The 20,230-nt window shown below is 46.5% G+C and overlaps 1 protein-coding gene across 3 annotated transcripts in view; it reads right to left on the reverse strand.

The window, feature by feature from the left end:
- LOC120935975 (whey acidic protein-like) overlaps positions 1-20,230 on the reverse strand; it is a 101,138-nt gene that overhangs the window by 21,946 nt on the left and 58,962 nt on the right. Inside the window, exons 4-9 of one of the 3 annotated variants that reach the window (XM_040348026.1) lie at positions 19,283-19,432; positions 17,406-17,555; positions 15,273-15,422; positions 12,711-12,857; positions 11,449-11,598; positions 4,762-4,930 (exon numbers count right to left, since the gene is read on the reverse strand). In XM_040348026.1, the coding sequence (XP_040203960.1) occupies positions 4,926-4,930; positions 11,449-11,598; positions 12,711-12,857; positions 15,273-15,422; positions 17,406-17,555; positions 19,283-19,432 (752 nt within the window). In that variant the 3' untranslated portion in view covers positions 4,762-4,925. Of the gene's footprint in view, positions 1-4,761; positions 4,931-11,448; positions 11,599-12,710; positions 12,858-15,272; positions 15,423-17,405; positions 17,556-19,282; positions 19,433-20,230 lie in introns of those variants that run through there. The other 2 variants (XM_040348027.1, XM_040348028.1) reach the window with 2 other exon arrangements.

Below are 20,230 nucleotides of genomic sequence, written 5' to 3' on the forward strand. Positions count from 1 at the left end.
ATTAACATAAAAGGTGCCCATCAGCGTGACCCTTATTTTATGTTAAGGGAAATGCTGATGGGAACATTTTTTGTTAATGGGCACTCTGATGGGCACATTTTATTTTAAGGGGTACGCTGATGGGTATATTTTATGTTAAGGGGCACTCTGATGGGCACAACAAAATGTGTCCATCAGTGTGCCCCTTAACAAAATATGCTCATCAGTGTGCACATTAAAAATATACCCATCAGCATGCCCCTTAAAATAAAATTCGTCCATCAGAGTGCCCCTTAACATAAAAAAAAGGTGCCCATCAGCGTGACCATTAATGACAGCACAATTACAAACAAATCTGCCCATTCGTGACAACTAATTAACTTGTCACATACCTTGCATGCTGCGCGATAAGGAGAGCCCGGGAAATGCGAGCAGCAGGGGGGCGGGGCGCGCGCGTGACGTCACGCCCCAATCTCGCAAGGAGAGCCAGGAGTGGACCCGCATGCAGCAGGGGGCGGGGCACGCACGTGACGTCACGCCCCTACCTCGCGGCCCGTGACTGCTTGTCTTCTCCGCTCTCAGCGTCACTGGTTGCTGGGGAAACCCGCGGCCCCAGCAAACCAACGCTGAAATTTAAAATGATAATGGCGGTCCGGGCAGAAGCGCCACCCGGGCCGGACTCGGACCGCGGGCCGCCATTTAGTGACGGCTGATGTAGAGTATAAGATTTCCTATAATCTGTGCCCAGTCTTGCCACACAGAGGTGATCCAGCTCTGAGCAATCCTCTTTTATTGTTCAGTGAAATAAAACGGACTTACAGAGAAAAACCTTGGTCCGTTCCGCCCCCTTGCTGTGAGTGACAGGTTATTTACATATCTCATGCACTAGCTTCAGACAGGCATTATTTTTTAATTCCCACCCCCCACTCCTTTTATGAAGTCATGTGTTTATTTTTCTGGATTTTGACTGGATGTTAGTGATCATAGCAGAATTCAGTGTAAGAAATACAAAAGAAAAAAAATGCATGTTGACAAGGGGAGTGTAGAGGTGGGCGGAGAGACTACTGACATCACAACTCCACCCACCGAGCTCCAGACAACAGATCCACCCACAGAATCTGCAGTTTTTCAGTTCTTATAACAGACAGAGGGGAGACATTTGACAGGTAAGGATACATGCAGGAGGCGTATATATCCTTATAGATCAGCACTATGGCAGTAGTTTAGAAAGGATGAGAGTGGGTTTACATCCACTTTAAGCCTTATTAACCACTTCAATACCCGTGTATTGTCATCTGACGTCCGCAAGGTGGCTCTGCCATCCTGGGTGGACGTCATATGACGTCCTTGGGCCTCCCAGGTGCTAGGTGGCACATGCGCCGTCAGCGGCATCCGCGTGTGCCCGCCGCATCCCGCAGGTGCTGATGCATGTAAACACAGAGATCCATGTCCTGTTAGGGAGAGGAGACTGATGGTTTGTCCCTTGTACATAAGGACACCGATTGGTTACCTCCCCCAGTCAGTCCCCTCCCCCCACAGTTAGAATCACTCCCTAGGGAACACATTAAACCCCTTGACTGCCCCCTAGTGTTAACCCCTTACCTGCTAGTAACATTTATACAGTTATCAGCGCATATTTATAGCACTGTTTGCTGTATAAATGTGAATGGTACCAAAATAGTGTCAAAAGTGTCCAAACTGTCCCCCGCAATAAAAAAAATTGCAGATAACCGCCACTCCTAGTAAAAATAAAAATAATAAAACATTTCATAAATCTATTTCTTATTTTGTAGGCGCTATAAATTTTGCACAAACCAATCACTATACGCTAATTGCGATTTTTTTTTTTACCAAAAATATGTAGAAGAATACATATCGGCCTAAACTGAGAATTTTCATTTTTTTTTATTGGGATATTTATTATAGCAAAAAGTTAAAAATATTGGGCCAGATTCTCGTAGATCGCTGCATCTCTGCGGCGGCGTAACGTATGTCATTTACGTTACGCCGCCGCATGTTTTACAGGCAAGTGCTTGATTCACAAAGCACTTGCCTGTAAAGTTGCGGCGGCGTAGCGTAAATCACCCAGCGCAAGCCCGCCTAATTCAAATTAGCCGGGTAGGGGGCGTATCGCATTTAAATTAAGCGAGTTCCCGCGCCGAACGTAATGCGCATGCGCCGTCCCTAAAATTTCCCGACGTGCATTGCACTAAATGACGTTGCAAGGACGTCATTGGTTTCGACGTGAACGTAAATGGCGTCCAGCCCCATTCACGGACGACTTACGCAAACTGCGTAAATTTATAAATTTCGACGTGGGAACGACGGCCATGCTTAACATTGGTTGCCCCTCATATAGCAGGGGCAACCTTACGCCGCGCAAACCTTACGTAAACGTCGTAACTTTACTGCGTCGACCGCGCGTACGTTCGGGAATTCGCATATCTAGCTAATTTGCATACTCGACGGGGAAAACGACGGAGGCGACACCAAGCGGCGAAAAAAAAATGCATTTTAGATCCGACAGCGTAAGAGCCTTAGGCCTGTCGGATCTAATGGATATCTATGCGTAACTGATTCTAAGAATCAGTCGCATAGATACGACGGGCAAGATTAGGACTTACGACGGCGCACATTGCGTTGCGCCGTCGTAAGCCCTTAGAGAATCTGGGCCATTGTGTTTTTTTTTTCAAAATTGTCAGTCTTTTTTGGTTTATAGCGCAAAAAATTAAAACCAAAAAAAAGAAAGCTCTATTTGTGGGAAAAAAAGGACATTAATTTTGTTTGGGAGACACATCGCACGACTGCGCAATTCTCATTCAAAGCGTGACAGTGCTGAAAGCTGAAAATTGGCCTGGGTAGGAAGGGGGTAAATATTCCCGGTATTGAAGTGGTTAAAATCACTGCTCCCGAAAAAACGGTTGTTTTTCAAACTATTTTTGCATTGATACATGTCCCCTGGGGCAGGACCCGGGTCCCCAATCACTTTTTATGGCAATAACTTGCATTTAAGCCTTTAAAATTAGCACTTTTGATTTTTCAAGTTCGTGTCCCATAGACTTTAAAGGTGTTTGCACAATTTTTTTGCCTGTTTGCATGTTCTGCTGCGAACCGAACCGTGGGTGTGGGGGGGGGGGGGATGTGTTCGGCTCATCCCTAATCAGAACAAGGTGTTACAATCTTTCACACCTCCCATGTTCTTGTACAATAGACATCTGCCATGACACATTCTGTGCTGATTGGATGAAGGTGTCGGAATTACCTGTGTGGCTGGGGTATGGTCCTGACACTCGTTGTGGCTGAGGAAGCCATCAGCTGCGAAACGTCTTCAGCATTACAGAACAACACCAGTTACATGGGACTAACTACTATTAGTTATTAGTGTTGCTCACGAATATTCGTATTGCGAATATTCGGCTCGAATATGGCATATTCGAGTATTCGCGATATATTTCGAATTTCGCGGTGAATATTCGCTATTCCGAATATTCACATTTTTTCAATTTTATTTTTAAAACAGATCACATCCTATCGACGTCTAAAAGCATTGCTGGTATGATTAGAGACCCTGGGCCGAGTAGCTAAGCTGAGGCGATCCTTTTATGTTGCCGAATTAAAAAAAATAAAAATTGCGAATTTTCGCTAATAAGAATGCGAAAATGATTGCGAATTTTCGATAACTGTGGTAGGAGAACTCTGATTGTCTCTGATGCAAAAGGGGGGGGGGCTTTGTGTATGTTTCTGTTATTAATATTTGTATGTTTGATATTTTTTTTTGTAAGAAGGAAAAAATTGCGCATACCTTAAAAAAAGGGGAGAATACAGCAGCAACTCAAAAATGTTATACAACATAAATTAATACAAGACAGAAAATGGAGTCGCTCTACAAGAATAAAAAATATGTCTAGTGACAAGACATGTGGGCAAATTATAAAATAAGCAAGCGCAAATAACTTGTGAAATACACAGTGAAACAAATATATAAAGAAATATAGTCCCAATAATAGAAAAATAATCTTTCATAAAAATGTCTTTGATATGTGAAGTGAAAAAAAGTCCAAAGCATGCAGCATGAACGTGTTCAATCTTCAAGGTGTTTGATTGACAAACGGCTGTGACAGATGGATAGAGTAAAGAATCACCACCAATGCAAAACACTTTTTATTTTGTATTGTAAAATATCAAGAATATTCTGAGCCAATCAGAGTGCTCCTTCCGCATTTGCCGAATATTCGCAATTATTTTGTATTGTAAAATATCAAGAATATTCTGAGCCAATCAGAGTGCTCCTTCCGCATTTGACGAATATTCGCAATTATTTTGTATTGTAAAATATCACGAATATTCTGAGCCAATCAGAGTGCTCCTTCCGCATTTGCCGAATATTCGCAATTATTTTGTATTGTAAAATATCAAGAATATTCTGAGCCAATCAGAGTGCTCCTACAGCATTTGTCGAAATTGCGCAGTAAATATCGCATTCGCATTTTGCGAAATTTCGAAAAAATATCAAGAATATTCTGAGCCAATCAGAGTGCTCCTACCGCAGTTATCGAAATTTCGCAATTATTTTCGCATTCGCAATAGCGAAAATTCGCAATCATTTCATTTCGATAAAATATCACGAATATTCGAATTTAGCGAATATATCTCGAATATTCGACTATATATTCGAGATATATCGCGAAATCGAATATGGTGTATTCTGCTCAACACTATGTAGTTATACCATAACCTGGATTGATGAGAACCTTAAAAAGTATAGAAACCACACAAATCATCATGGTGTAGATTGGAATGATCATTTATTAGTCATTGACATTAGTCATTAGTTATTTATTAGTCATTATTAGTCATTGACAGGGAGATGTCCCCAAGGGAGAGAAGAACCAATGCCGTTCTCATCATCTGGAAGACCTTGTGACTTGTCCCATCCTGTTGTGACTTCAATCTGGATGAGGAGACAATGAAGGCAGGCATGAGCAATATAATCCAAACACATTACCGGTCAATATGTCATAAAGATGCGTTATTACATGAAAAATTTACACATGGTATTTCAGATTGGGGTAGACACGACGGGGATGAATGATCCTCCTGTTTCTTCTATCAGAGTTTCCTCCTACAGCTGTGAGGCCCCGTACACACGACCAAGTTTCTCGGCAGAATTCAGCCAGAAACTCGGTCGGAGCTGGATTCTGCCGAGAAACTCGGTCGTGTGTACACTTTTCAGCGAGGAAGCCGACGAGGAACTCGTCGGGCCGAAAAGAGATCATGTTCTCTATTTCCTCGTTGTTCAATGAGGAAAGTCGGCCCGCCGAGCTCCTCGGCGGCTTCCACACTGAACTCGACGAGGAACTCGATGTGTTTGGCACGTCGAGTTCCTCGGACGTGTGTACGGGGGCCTGAGACTTCCTCACTGTAGCTTGTAGACTTGGAAAAGAAGGAAGGAGGGCCCGATGTCCAAAGAAATACAAGCTTTAGGTAGGTTTAAAAGGCGTTTATTGAAAGTAGCCACATGTACATCAAGCCAACGCGTTTTGGGGAAAAGGACATTCCCTTCTTAAGGGCTGTTGTTGGTATGCTAGGAGGAAGGCTGTATAAGCCGAAAGACACATTGCATTTCTGATGCTGTGTTATTTTACATGTAGCCACAAAAAGGATTTCTTTATTAAGAGTACACTGAGTGGCCGGCTTTATACTTTATGGACTGTTGCTACATACTATTAGATGGGCATGGTTCCCAAACTGGATACATTCATTGCAAGATATCAGATAGCAGGCTGAGCGTTCCGGCTATAGCTGCAGAGACAGCAATCTTTCCCATCGAATAGAATGCAGTAACAGCCCTGAAGAAGGGGAAGTCCTTTCCCCCCGAAACACGTTGGCTTGATGTACATGATGCAAATTTCAATAAATGCCTTTTAAAGTAATAAATTGTTATTTTTTTTAAATAAAAAATGCCCTAACATGTTTATATTATTATATTTATATGCTCTATGCAGTGTTTTTTCACAGAGCAGCCCCGATCCTCTTCTTCTTGGGTCCCTCGCTGGTATTCCTGGCTCCTCCCTCTTGGTAAGTGCCCCCATAGCAAGCAGCTTGCTACAGGTGTACCCAAGCAGACTGGCCCCCGAGCCGCTGCTCTGTGTATCTATTCACACATGGTAGTGAGCCCCTGCTCTCTCCTCATGGGCTCACTACCTGTGCTTGACAGTAGCGGGAGTCAATGGCTCCCGCTGCGGTCTCAGCCCATTAGGAGGGAGAGACCCGGGAGAGCTGAGGCCCCCGTGCACAGCGCTGGAGGAAGATCGGGCTCAGGTAAGTATTGGGGGGGCTGCTGTACACAGAAGGGCCCAGATTCTCAGTGGAGATACGACGGCGTATCTCCAGAACCTCAGCTTTAAAGCCTACCTAAAACTCGCATTTCTCTCTATCTCTTGTCTGATCAATGTTTATAAACAATGTTACTTTGTATCTCTCTATCTCTTGTCTGATCAATGTTTATAAACAATGTTACTTTGTATCTCTCTATGGCTTCATTCACACTTGGCGGACTCCGTCGCTACGGAGTCTGCCTGCTCCCGTTGGCTCAGCGGGAGATCAGTCCGCAGATCTCCGCTGAGCCGACGATGACAAGCTCCTCTCTGCTCACTGAGCGGGGAGGGGCTTGTCGGGCACCGTTGTGTCCCTATAGAGCGATCTGATGAAAACGGACAGAATGTCCGTTTTCATCAGATCTTACCCGATCTGATCCGCATGGACGGATGGGGACGTGGCCCCCATACGTCTGTTTTTAGCGGGTCGGATCGGGTCGGATGTCAGCGGACATGTCTCCGCTGACATCCGACGCTCCATAGCGATGCATGGAGCGGCCGTTCAGGTCCGCCGACAGACGGACCCGAACGGCCAAGTGTGAATGAAGCCTTACTCCTGTCTGATCAATGTTTATAAATAATGTTACTTTGTATCTCTCTATCTCCCGTCTGATCAATGTTTATAAAAAAGTTACTTTGTATCTCTCTATATCCTGTCTGATCAATGTTTATAAACAATGGGCCAGATCCTCAAAAGGGATACGCCGGCGTATCTACTGATACGCCGTCGTATCCCTGTTTCTATCTTTGGAACTGATCCACAGAATCAGTTTCCAAAAGATAGGCAGAAGATCCGACATGTGTAAGGCCCCGTACACACGACAGAGGAACTCGACGTGCTTGGCACGTCGAGTTCCTCGTCGAGTTTTGGGATGAAGCCGCCGAGGAGCTCGGCGGGCCGCCTTCTCCCATAGAACAACGAGAACAACGAGAAAATAGAGAACATGTTCTCTATTTTCTCGTCGAGTTCCTCGGCGGCTCCATCGAGCCAAAACTGTACAGACGACAGAGTTTCTCGGCAGAATCCGGGTTTTGACCGAGTTTCTCTGTGAATTCTGCCGAGAAACTCTGTCGTGTGTACGAGGCCTGAGGGACTTACACTGCCGGATCTTAGGATGCAGTACCGCATCCGCCGCGGGGGGCATTTCGAGTCGAAATGCCGCTTCGCGTATGCAAATGAGCACTTACGGAGATCCACGAAGCGGTTTAGCTTCGTGAAATCTCCGTAAATACTTACGTTGCAATCGTAAAATTAGGGCTGCTTTTACAAAGTGTAAACTGTTTACACCTTGTAAAAGTAGACCCTTCTTACCCGCGACGCTGTTATATATATATTTTTTATTTATTTTTTCCGCCGCTTTTTTTACCCGGCGCGATTCTCAAAACTCGGTGTAACGTAAAACCGCGCTATGCACGTCGGGAAAATGATGTCGTGAGCATGCGCAGTACGTCCGGCGCGGGAGCGCGCCTAATTTAAATGGGACTCGCCCCATGAAAATAGGAACGCCTTGCGCTGGACGGATTGAAGTTACGCAGCCGAAAATTTCTAGGTAAGTGCTTTGTGGATCGGGCACTTAGGTAGAAATTTTGCGGCAGTGTAACTTAAATCAGAATATTTAAGTTACGGCGGCTCTTTGTGGATCTGGCTCAATGTTATTTTGTATCTCTCTATCTTCCAACTGATCAATGTTTAGAAACAATGTTACTTTGTATCTCTCTATATCCCATCTGATCAATGTTTATAAACAATGTTACTTTGGATCTGTAACGGGATGGCCCATGGAATCCAGAAGCTCTTAGAAAGCGTGAGCCAGAAAATAATGGACATTCAGAATATATCTTGGACTACCTGAGATGGGACTGTTGTGTGGTTATTGCCCACAATGTATTCCAGGATATCTGTGAGAACTGGTTGCTGTTTGTTGATTCTGAACTCAACAGGTTTATTGAAAGAGTGACTCATTCATAATGTGGGGACACATACTGTTAAGTGTTAATGTCATCAACTCCAGCCCACCTGTCTGTCTGGTGTGATGTAAATGTATCTAGGATGGCTTCTGAGGATCTTTCATTGTGGCTTGTGCTAATTGACCCTGTATTGTGTGAAGGTCTATTGATGATGTGTGTATAGTAAGTTAACAGACAGCTTAAAGGTCAGGTGTATGAGTCATCGGCTGTAGTTAATTAGCTCATGTAAATTAGGCCAGGAGCCGGAGTCAAGGGGGCAGATTCAGATAGAGATACGACGGCGTATCTCCTGATACACCGTCGTATCTCTGAGATCCGATGGTCCGATCTATGCGACTGATTCATAAGAATCAGTTACGCATAGATCTCCCTTAGATCCGACAGGTGTTAGTGACTTACATCGTCGGATCTTAGGCTGCAATCTCCCGCCGGCCGCTAGGTGGCGCTTCCATTTGTATACGCGACGAATATGCAAATGAGGAGATCCGCCAATTCAGAAACGAACGCCCGCCCGTGGGTTTTTTTTAACGTCGTTTGCGTTCGGCTTTTTCCGGCCGATAGTTACCCCTGCTATATGCGGCGTATCCTATGTTAAGTATGTCCGTCGTTCCCGCACCGAGTTTTGAATTTTTATGTATTTTGCATAAGTCGGTCGCGAATACGGATGGACGTAATTTACGTTCACGACGAAACCAATGACGTCCTAGCGACGTCATTGGGAGCAATGAACGCCAGGAAAATTCGCGGACGGCGCATGCGCAGTTAAATCGGCGCGGGGACGCGCCTGATTTAAATACTACACTCCCCCTAGCCGCGGAATTTGAATTCCGCCGGGGGATTTACGATCCGCCGGCGCAAGTTTCGAGGTAAGTGCTTTCTGAATACTGCACTAGCCTCTCAAACTTGCGCCGGCGGATCGTAAATCAGATAGATTATCTGAATCTAGCCCAGTATGTCTGTTAAAAGATGTATTGAGGAGGATGTGTATTGGGGCTCATTAGGTAAACATTGTGTGATGTTGTGGGTGGAGTTGGGTCATTGTTCATTTGATTACTGCAGTATCCTGAAGTGTATATAAGAGCTGTATTTCTCAATAAAGGCTCTATTCCTGTTGAACCACAAACAGAGCTGTGTGTCTCGTTAATGGGGGAATTTTTATGGGTCGTGTTCGCTGGATTGTGGCGTGTCGGTAGCTGCCTTGTGTTTGGAAATGGAATATCCTAAACGGCATCAACCCCTGTCCCATTTGGGGTTCCGTTACAGTATCTATCTCCTGTCTGATTAATGTTTATAAACAATGTTACTTTGTATCTATCTCCTGTCTGATTAATGTTTATAAACAATGTTACTTTGTATCTCTCTATGGGTCAGTTCACACCATAGAAACACAGTCTAAATGCGTTCCAGATGCTTTTCTGTATGCATGGTTTTTGGTGCATTTTTGATGCAGTGGTGTGAACTTGCCCTATCTCCTGTCTGAAAAATATTCAGAAATATGTTGTGTTCTATCTCTCTATCTTACATCTGAACAATGTTTATAAACACAGTGACAGATGTCCTTTTTTGACTGCAGCAGCTTCTAAATCTGCTGTATTTACACAGGAACTCCCTGCTGTCATTTTGACAGCCATTAGTGGCACATGAGATGGGGGAACATCAGCGAGGAAGAAGGACGGGATCTACTACACACCCTGTTTACTCCCAGTGTGTACCACTAGATAGATGCTTTTTCAAAGCTGCAGAAAGCTGAACGAAAGCTCTGCAAATGCTTTGTAAAAACTTGCTGTACACATTGGCCCAGATTCTCAAAGGGCTTACGACGGCGCAGCGCCATGTACGCCGTCGTAAGTCCTAATCTGGCCCGTCGTATCTATGCGACTGATTCTTAGGCCCCATACACACGATAGAATCCATCCGCTGAAAAATCCCAGCGAATGGGTTTCAGCGGATAGATCCTATGGTGTGTACACTCCAGCGGATCTTTTTCCGCGGATATTTATCCCCTGGGATGGATTTCAGCAGATAAATATTTGCTGACATGCCAAACAAATCTATCCGCTGGAATCCATCCCAACGGATGGATCCGCTGGTCTGTATAGACTCACCGGATCCATCCGTCCAAAGGGATCCCCCGCATGCGTCGTAATGATTCGACGCATGCGTGGAATTCCTTATATGACAGCGTCGCGCACGTCGCCGCGTCATAATCGCGGCGACACGTCATCGCCAGAGGATTTCGGCGCGGATTTCAATGCGATGGTGAGTACACTCCATCGCAGAGAAATCCGCTGAAATCCTCGAGAGGATTTATCCGCGGAAACGGTCCGCTGGACCGTATTCGCGGATAAATCCTCTCGTGTGTATGGGGCCTTAGAATCAGTTACGCATAGATATCCATTAGATCCGACAGGCGTAAGTCTCTTACGCCGTTGGATCTTAACTGCAATTTTTTTTTCTGCCCGCTAGGTGGCGCTTCCGTCGATTTCCGCGTTGAGTATGCAAATTAGCTAGATACACGAATTCCAGAACGTACGCGCGGCCGATGCAGTAAAGTTACGACGTTTACGTTAGGCTTTTCCCGGCGTATAGTTGCCCCTGCTATATAAGGCGCAGCCAATGTTAAGTATGGCCGTCGTTCCCGCGTCGAAATTTATATAAAAAAAAGGTCGTTTGCGTAACTCGTCCGTGAATGGGGCTGGACGTAATTTACGTCCACGTCAAAACCAATGACGTCCTTGCGATGTCATTTAGAGCAATGCACACTGGGATATTTTAAGGAATGGCGCATGCGCAGTTCGTTCGGCGTGGGGACGCGCTTCATTTAAATGATACACGCCCCCTACCCGCCAAATTTGAATTCCGCCGGGTGATTTACGCTACGCCGCCGCAACTTTACAGGCAAGTGCTTTGTGAATAAAGCACTTGCCTGAAAAACTTGCGGCACATTTTTGCGCCGATCTACGTGAATCTGGCCCATTGTTCTTATACACGCTGCACTGGGAGAAGGAAAGGGAGGGTCACATTATTGGCTCCTAGGGGCAATACTGACAGTTCCACCCTCACATTTGGATGAGATCTGGTCTGTACCGGGCCACTTAATATCTGATCACAGTCATCCACTTACTGCCACGTTCCCAGCATTTATAAGAACAGCCGATCATACAGCACTTCTTTTTCCCGAGACAATCCGAGTCTGAATTACAACTCCTGGGGATGGGAGGTTTACATCCTGCATAGGCATTATTCACGGGACAGGTGCCCGGTTTCTCCACCACTGCAGGAAAAAAAAAAAACATTTATTATTATTTTTACAGGTAGTTCTATTTATCTAGCGCTTTACAGATACATTGTACATTCACATCAGTCCCTGCCCTCCAGGATAGAACAATCCAATAACTGTCTATACTGAGAATGAAGCCTCGTACACACGCACGGTTTTCTCTACAAGAATGCTGCTGGGAGAGATTTTTGCAGAGAAAATCGTGCGTGTGTATGCTTGCTGTACACAATGGGCCAGATTCACGTACGACTTACACCGACGTATCTTCTGATACGCCGCGTAAGTTCTAGGATGCGCCGTCGTATCTATGCGCCTTATTCTCGAAAACAAGATACGCCTGAATTTTGGCTTGATCCGACCGACGTAAGTCTCCTACGCCGTCGTATCTTGGGTGCATATTTACGCTGGCCGCTAGGGGCGCTTCCGTAGATTTACGCGTCGAATATGTAAATGACCTAGACACGCCGATTCACGAACGTACTTGCGCCCGTCGCAGTAAGCTACGCCGTTTACGTAAGGCGTACGTCCGGCGTAAAGTTATCCCACCTAAAGCAGGGGTAAGTCATGTTAGGGTATGGACGCTGGAACAGCCGTCGTATTTTACGTCGTTTACGTAAGTTGTACGTGAATGGGGCTGGGCGTAGGTTACGTTCACGTCGTACGCATTGAGCCGTCGTATCTTAGGGAGTATATGCAACGTGATTCTGAGCATGCGCGCGCATGCGCCGTTCGTTCGGCCATTCATTTACATGGGGTCACGGTTAATTGTAACACGCCCACTACCTTCCTAATTTGAATTAGGCGGGCTTACGCCGGCCCATTTACGCTACGCCGCCGTAACTTAGGGAGCAAGTGCTTTGTGAATACTGGTCTTGCCTCTCTATGTTACGTCGGCGTAGCGCATATGAGATGCGCTACGCCCGCTCAAACATACGCCGCTGTCTGTGAATCTGGCCCATTGTTCTTATACACGCTGCACTGGGAGAAGGAAAGGGAGGGTCACATTATTGGCTCCTAGGGGCAATACTGACAGTTTCACCCTCACATTTGGATGAGATCTGGTCTGTACCGGGCCACTTAATATCTGATCACAGTCATCCACTTACCTGGTTCCTGGCATTTAAAAGAACAGCCTGCGTCACAGCACTTCTTTTCCCCGAGACAATCCGAGTCTGCGCGACAAGTCCTGGGGTTGGGGCCCCTACATGGTAAAAGGGTATTAACCACGGGACAGGTGCCCGGTTTCTCCTCCACTGCAGGAAAAAACACATTTATCATTATTATTATTATTTTTACAGGTAGTTCTATTTATCTAGCGCTTTACAGATACATTGTACATTTACATCAGTCCCTGCCCTCCAGGATATAACAATCCAATAATTGTCTATACTGAGAATGAGTCTTTACAACCACTGTAAACCGACCTAAAACTCACATTTCTTTGGACATCGGGTGCTCTTTCCTTCTTTTCCAAGTCTACATGCGGAAATGACCATAAGGCCGAATCGGAAAAGGTAGCAGCCCAAGCCCCAAGAGAGTTCACCGTCCACCATCCACCATTGGGCATAACCAGGCTGGACTGGGACAAAAATTTGGCCCTGGACTTTATCCAGATTTGCCCACTTTGACAGGTCTCTCCCATGGCGGCCGGACAACTCCCGCATACCCCCCCCCCCCCCAGGCCACCGAAACAGGCTCTTTTCCCTTTACTAGCCACTAGCCGTTCTACTTTATTACAGTAGAATGGTTGGTACTGGTACTCTTATAGGAAGTACCAGTGGGGAAGCTAGACATTATTTCACCTGGGGCAAAGAATCAGTTTGGTGCTTCCCTTATGGGACAAGATTAGGCAGAAGTGAGAAACTCCCAGGCCATAGCTGTTGAGTCAGCTGTCTGTCCCCTCCCCCATGTTCCTCTGTCGTTGTCCCTGCTCCTCTGGTCCTCTCCCTGCTTCTTTGTCCCCCTAGGTGAGCACTGCGGGGAGGGAGAGGAGATGAGCGCTGCAGGAAGGGAGAGACAGAGGAGCGGAGGGGGGTGGCAGTCCGCTGTCACTGAAGCCGGCCCACTGAGCTATCAGCCCACCGGGAAACTCCCTGTAGTCCCAATGGCCAGTCCATTCCTGGGCATAACCTACTGGAAAGGGATTTCTTCCTACTCACCCACACAATTTCCCATCCATTACCAGTGACTGATCCAGTCAGTCCAGCGTGGTCTCCAGAACAAACCAGTTACCACTGTAGCTTGTGTCTCTGCTTCTCCTTCTAAGCCCCTCCACCACTTTGTCTTTGCTCTTCCCAAGACCATAGCAAGGGTGTTATCCACTCACAGTTTGACTCCTTCAAACATGTCTTCATGCTACATTATGAAGAACCATTAAGGAAGGGTGACACCTTTATTTGGCTTGCTATTGGCAATGAGAGTTGGGTGAAAATGGGACATGTGAAGGGAGCCTAAAGCGGAAGTTCTCCCAAAAGGGGAAGTTCCGCTCTTCCTCCTCTTCCCCTTCCCCCTCCTCCTTTACATTTGGTACTTTTTTGGGGGGAGCGCAGGCCCGTTGGAACAAGACAGGCAAAACAAGCAACTGCTTGGGGCCCCGAGCTGGCCTGGGGCCCCCAAGCAGGAGCCCGTTCGTTCTGCCGCAGGGATGGGGGCTTTCGTTTGCTGAGGGGAGAGAGAGAGAAGGCAGAGGCAGCCTGAGACTGTGGACTGCCCCGCCCTCGCCTATCCAGGAACAGAGAGAATGTAGGGAGGCGGGGCAGACACTGCTGACACCAAGTGAGAGAAGGTCGTGGGGGAGGAGCTGCAGAGACACATGGAGCAGAGGGAGCCGAGAGAGACATGGAGCCATGCAGGGGAAACCAAGAGGACACTGACAGAAAGTAAGTGTCTCTGATTCCGGCACCCAGCGCTGCCAATGTACCCAGTCAGTCACCACCACCACTGATTCCATCCAGTCAGTCCCCCCACCACAGACACTCATCCCACCAGCACAGCCACTCATCCCTACCCCCCACCAGCACAGCCACTCATTCCTATCCCCCACCACTGACACTCATTCCTACCCCCCACCACTGACACTCATTCCTACCCCCCACCATTGACACTCATTCCTACCCCCCACCACTGCCACTCATCCCTACCCCCCACCATTGACACTCATTCCAATTACATACATGTATGTAATGTATACATGTATGTAATGTATGCATGTATGTAATGTAATTTTGCGATTCGGCACTGCATTTTTTTATTGGACAATTGCACGGTTGTGCGACACTGTACCCAAACTAAATTGATGTCCTTTTTTCCCCACAAATAGAGCTTTCTTTTGGTGGTATTTGATCACCTCTGCAGTTTTTATTTTTTGTGCTATAAACAAAAAAAGAGCAAGAATTTTGAAAAAAAAAACAATATTTTTCACTTTCTGCTATATAACATTCCCAATTTTTTTTTTTTTTTAATCTTTTTTTTTTTTTTTTTACCATTTTAGGCCAATTTGTTTTCTGCTACATATTTTTGGTAAAAAAAAAATCGCAATTAGTTATTGACCAGGGGTGAGGGGTGAAGATGAGGGGGCGCTAGAGATTTAGGTCGCACAGGGCGCCTGAACACCTAAGGCCGGGCACGGTACCGGGCCACCTAATATCTGATCACAGTCATCCACTTACCGGTGGGTTCCTGGCATTTAAAAGAACAGCCTGCGTCACAGCACTTCTTTGTCCCGAGACAATCCGAGTCTGCGCGACAAGTCCTGGGGTTGGGGCCCCTACATGGTAAATGGGTATAAACCACGGGACAGGTGCCCGGTTTCTCCTCCACTGCAGGAAAAAACACATTTATCATTATTATTATTATTTTTACAGGTAGTTCTATTTATCTAGCACTTTACAGATACATTGTACATTCACATCAGTCCCTGCCCTCCAGGATATAACAATCCAATAACTGTCTATACTGAGGCCCCGTACACACGACAGAGTTTCTCGGCAGAATTCACCGAGAAACTCGGTCAAAACCCGGATTCTGCCGAGAAACTCTGTCGTCTGTACAGTTTTGGCTCGATGGAGCCGCCGAGAAGCTCGACGAGAAAATAGAGAACATGTTCTCTATTTTCTCGTTGTTCTATGGGAGAAGGCGTCCCGCCGAGCTTCTCGGCGGCTTCATCCCAAAACTCACATTTCTTCGGACATCGGGTGCTCTTTCTTTATTTTCCAAGTCTACATGTGGAAATGACCATAAGGCAGAATCGGAAAAGGTAGCAGCCCAAGCCCCAAGAGAGTTCACCGGCCACCATCCACCATGGGGCATAACCAACTGGAAAGGGATTTCTTCCTACTCACCCACACAATTTCCCATCCATTACCAGTGACTGATCCAGTCAGTCCAGCGCGGTCTCCAGAACAAACCAGTTACCACTGTAGCTTGTGTCTCTGCTTCTGCTTCAAAGCCCCTCCACCACTTTGTCTTTGCTCATCCCAAGACCATAGCAAGGGTGTTATCCACTCACAGTTTGACTCCTTCAAACATGTATTTATGCTACATTATGGAGAACCATTAAGGAAGGGTGACACCTTTATTTGGCTTGCTATTGGCAATGAGAGTGGGGTGAAAATGGGACATGTGAAGGGAGCCTAAAGCGGAAGTTCTCCCAAAAGGGGAAGTTCCGCTCTTCCTCCTCCTCCTTTACATTTGGTACTTTTTTAGGGGGAGCGCAGGCCCGTTGGAACAAGACAGGCAAAACAAGCAACTGCTTGGGGCCCCCGAGCTGGCCTGGGGCCCCCAAGCAGGAGCCCGTTCGTTCCGCCGCGGTGATGGGGGCTTTCGTTTGCTGAGGAGAGAGAGAGAGAAGGCAGAGGCAGCCTGAGACTGTGGACTGCCCCGCCCTCGCCTATCCAGGAACAGAGAGAATGTAGGGAGGTGGGGCAGACACTGCTGACACCAAGTGAGAGAAGGTCATGGGGGAGGAGCTGCAGAGACACATGGAGCAGAGGGAGCCGAGAGAGCCATGGAGCCATGCAGGGGAAACCAAGAGGACACTGACAGAAAGTAAGTGTCTCTGATTCCGGCACCCAGCGCTGCCAATGTACCCAGTCAGTCACCACCACCGCTGATTCCATCCAGTCAGTCCCCCCACCACAGACACTCATCCCACCAGCACAGCCACTCATCCCTACCCCCCACCAGCACAGCCACTCATTCCTATCCCCCACCACTGACACTCATTCCTACCCCCCACCATTGACACTCATTCCAATTACATACATGTATGTAATGTATACATGAATGTAATGTATGCATGTATGTAATGTATACATGCATGTAATGTATGCATGTATGTAATGTATACATGTATGTAATGTATGCATGTATGTAATGTCATTTTGCGATTTGGCACTGCGTTTTTTTAATGGACAATTGCACCCAAACTAAATTGATGTCCTTTTTTCCCCACAAATAGAGCTTTCTTCTGGTGGTATTTGATCACCTCTGCGGTTTTTATTTTTTGTGCTATAAACAAAAAAAGAGCAAGAATTTTGAAAAAAAGAAAATATTTTTCACTTTCTGCTATATAACATTCCCAAATTTTTTTTTTTTAATCTTTTTTTTTTTTTTTTACCATTTTATGCCAATTTGTTTTCTGCTACATATTTTTGGTAAAAAAAATCGCAATTAGTTATTGACCAGGGGCGAAGGGTGAAGATGAGGGGGCGCTAGAGATTTAGGTCGCACAGGGCGCCTGAACACCTAAGGCCGGGCCTGGTACCGGGCCACCTTATATCTGATCACAGTCATCCACTTACCGGTGGGTTCCCGGCATTTAAAAGAACAGCCTGCGTCACAGCACTTCTTTGTCCCGAGACAATCCGAGTCTGCGCGACAACTCCTGGGGTTGGGGCCCCTACATGGTAAATGGCTATTAACCACGGGACAGGTGCCCGGTTTCTCCTCCACTGCAGGAAAAAACACATTTATCATTATTATTATTATTTTTACAGGTAGTTCTATTTATCTAGCGCTTTACAGATACATTGTACATTCACATCAGTCCCTGCCCTCCAGGATATAACAATCCAATAACGGTCTATACTGAGAATGAGTCTTTAAACCAACCTAAAACTCACATTTCTTTGGACATCAGGTGCTCTTTCCTTCTTTTCCAAGTCTTTATGCGGAAATGACCGAATGGCCGAATCGGAAAAGGTAGCAGCCCAAGCCTCAAGAGAGTTCACTGTCCACCATCCACCATGGGGCATAACCAACTGGAAAGGGATTTCTTCCTACTCACCCACACAATTTCCCATCCATTACCAGTGACTGATCCAGTCAGTCCAGCGCGGTCTCCAGAACAAACCAGTTACCACTGTAGCTTGTGTCTCTGCTTCTGCTTCAAAGCCCCTCCACCACTTTGTCTTTGCTCATCCCAAGACCATAGCAAGGGTGTTATCCACTCACAGTTTGACTCCTTCAAACATGTATTTATGCTACATTATGGAGAACCATTAAGGAAGGGTGACACCTTTATTTGGCTTGCTATTGGCAATGAGAGTTGGGTGAAAATGGGACATGTGAAGGGAGCCTAAAGCGGAAGTTCTCCCAAAAGGGGAAGTTCCGCTCTTCCTCCTCTTCCTCTTCCCCCTCCTCCTTTACATTTGGTACTTTTTTGGGGGGAACGCAGGCCCGTTGGAACAAGACAGGCAAAACAAGCAACTGCTTGGGGCCCCGAGCTGGCCTGGGGCCCCCAAGCAGGAGCCCGTTCGTTCCGCCGCGGGGATGGGGGCTTTCGTTTGCTGAGGGGAGAGAGAGAGAAGGCAGAGGCAGCCTGAGACTGTGGACTGCCCCGCCCTCGCCTATCCAGGAACAGAGAGAATGTAGGGAGACGCTGCTGACACCAAGTGAGAGAAGGTCGTGGGGGAGGAGCTGCAGAGACACATGGAGCAGAGGGAGCCGAGAGAGACATGGAGCCATGCAAGGGAAACCAAGAGGACAGTGACAGAAAGTAAGTGTCTCTGATTCTGGCACCCAGCGCTGCCAATGTACCCAGTCAGTCACCACCACCACTGATTCCATCCAGTCTGTCCCCCCACCACAGACACTCATCCCACCAGCACAGCCACTCATCCCTACCCCCCACCAGCACAGCCACTCATTCCTATCCCCCACCACTGACACTCATTCCTACCCCCCACCATTGACACTCATTCCTACCCCCCACCACTGCCACTCATTCCTACCCCCCACCATTGACACTCATTCCAATTACATACATGTATGTAATGTATACATGTATGTAATGTATGCATGTATGTAATGTATACATGTATGTAATGTATGCATGTATGTAATGTAATTTTGCGATTCGGCACTGCATATTTTAATGGACAATTGCACGGTCGTGCAACACTGTACCCAAACTAAATTGATGTCCTTTTTCCCCCCCACTTTCTGCTATATAACATTCCCCAATTATTTTTTTTAAAATTTTTTTTTTTACCATTTTAGGCCAATTTGTTTTCTGCTACATATTTTTGGTAAAAAAAAAATCGCAATTAGTTATTGATCAGGGGCGAGGGGTGAAGATGAGGGGGCGCTAGAGATTTAGGTGGCACAGGGCGCCTGAACACCTAAGGCCGGGCCCGGTACCGGGCCACTTAATATCTGATCACAGTCATCCACTTACCGGTGGGTTCCCGGCATTTAAAAGAACAGCCTGCGTCACAGCACTTCTTTGCCCCGAGACAATCCGAGTCTGCGCGACAACTCCTGGGGTTGGGGCCCCTACATGGTAAATGGGTATTTACCACGGGACAGGTGCCCGGTTTCTCCTCCACTGCAGGAAAAAACACATTTATCATTATTATTATTATTATTTTTACAGGTAGTTCTATTTATCTAGCACTTTACAGATACATTGTTCATTCACATCAGTCCCTGCCCTCCAGGATATAACAATCCAATAACTGTCTATACTGAGAATGAGTCTTTACAACCACTTTAAACCGACCTAAAACTCACATTTCTATGGACATCGGGTGCTCTTTCTTTCTTTTCCAAGTCTTTATGCGGAAATGACCGTAAGGCCGAATCGGAAAAGGTAGCAGCCCAAGCCTCAAGAGAGTTCACCGGCCACCATCCACCATTGGGCATAACCTACTGGAAAGGGATTTCTTCCTACTCACCCACACAATTTCCCATCCATTACCAGTGAATGATCCAGTCAGTCCAGCGCGGTCTCCGTAACAAACCAGTTACCACTGTAGCTTGTGTCTCTGCTTCTGCTTCAAAGCCCCTCCACCACTTTGTCTTTGCTCATCCCAAGACCATAGCAAGGGTGTTATCCACTCACAGTTTGACTCCTTCAAATATGTCTTTATGCTACATTATGGAGAACCATCAAGGAAGGGTGACACCTTTATTTGGCTTGCTATTGGCAATGAGAGTTGGGTGAAAATGGGACATGTGAAGGGAGCCTAAAGCGGAAGTTCTCCCAAAAGGGGAAGTTCCACTCTTCCTCCTCTTGCCCTTCCCCCTCCTCCTTTACATTTGGTACTTTTTTGGGGGGAACGCAGGCCCGTTGGAACAAGACAGGCAAAACAAGCAACTGCTTGGGGCCCCGAGCTGGCCTGGG

This window comes from Rana temporaria, chromosome 4 (assembly GCF_905171775.1).
Source record: "Rana temporaria chromosome 4, aRanTem1.1, whole genome shotgun sequence".
NCBI lineage: Eukaryota > Metazoa > Chordata > Amphibia > Anura > Ranidae > Rana > Rana temporaria.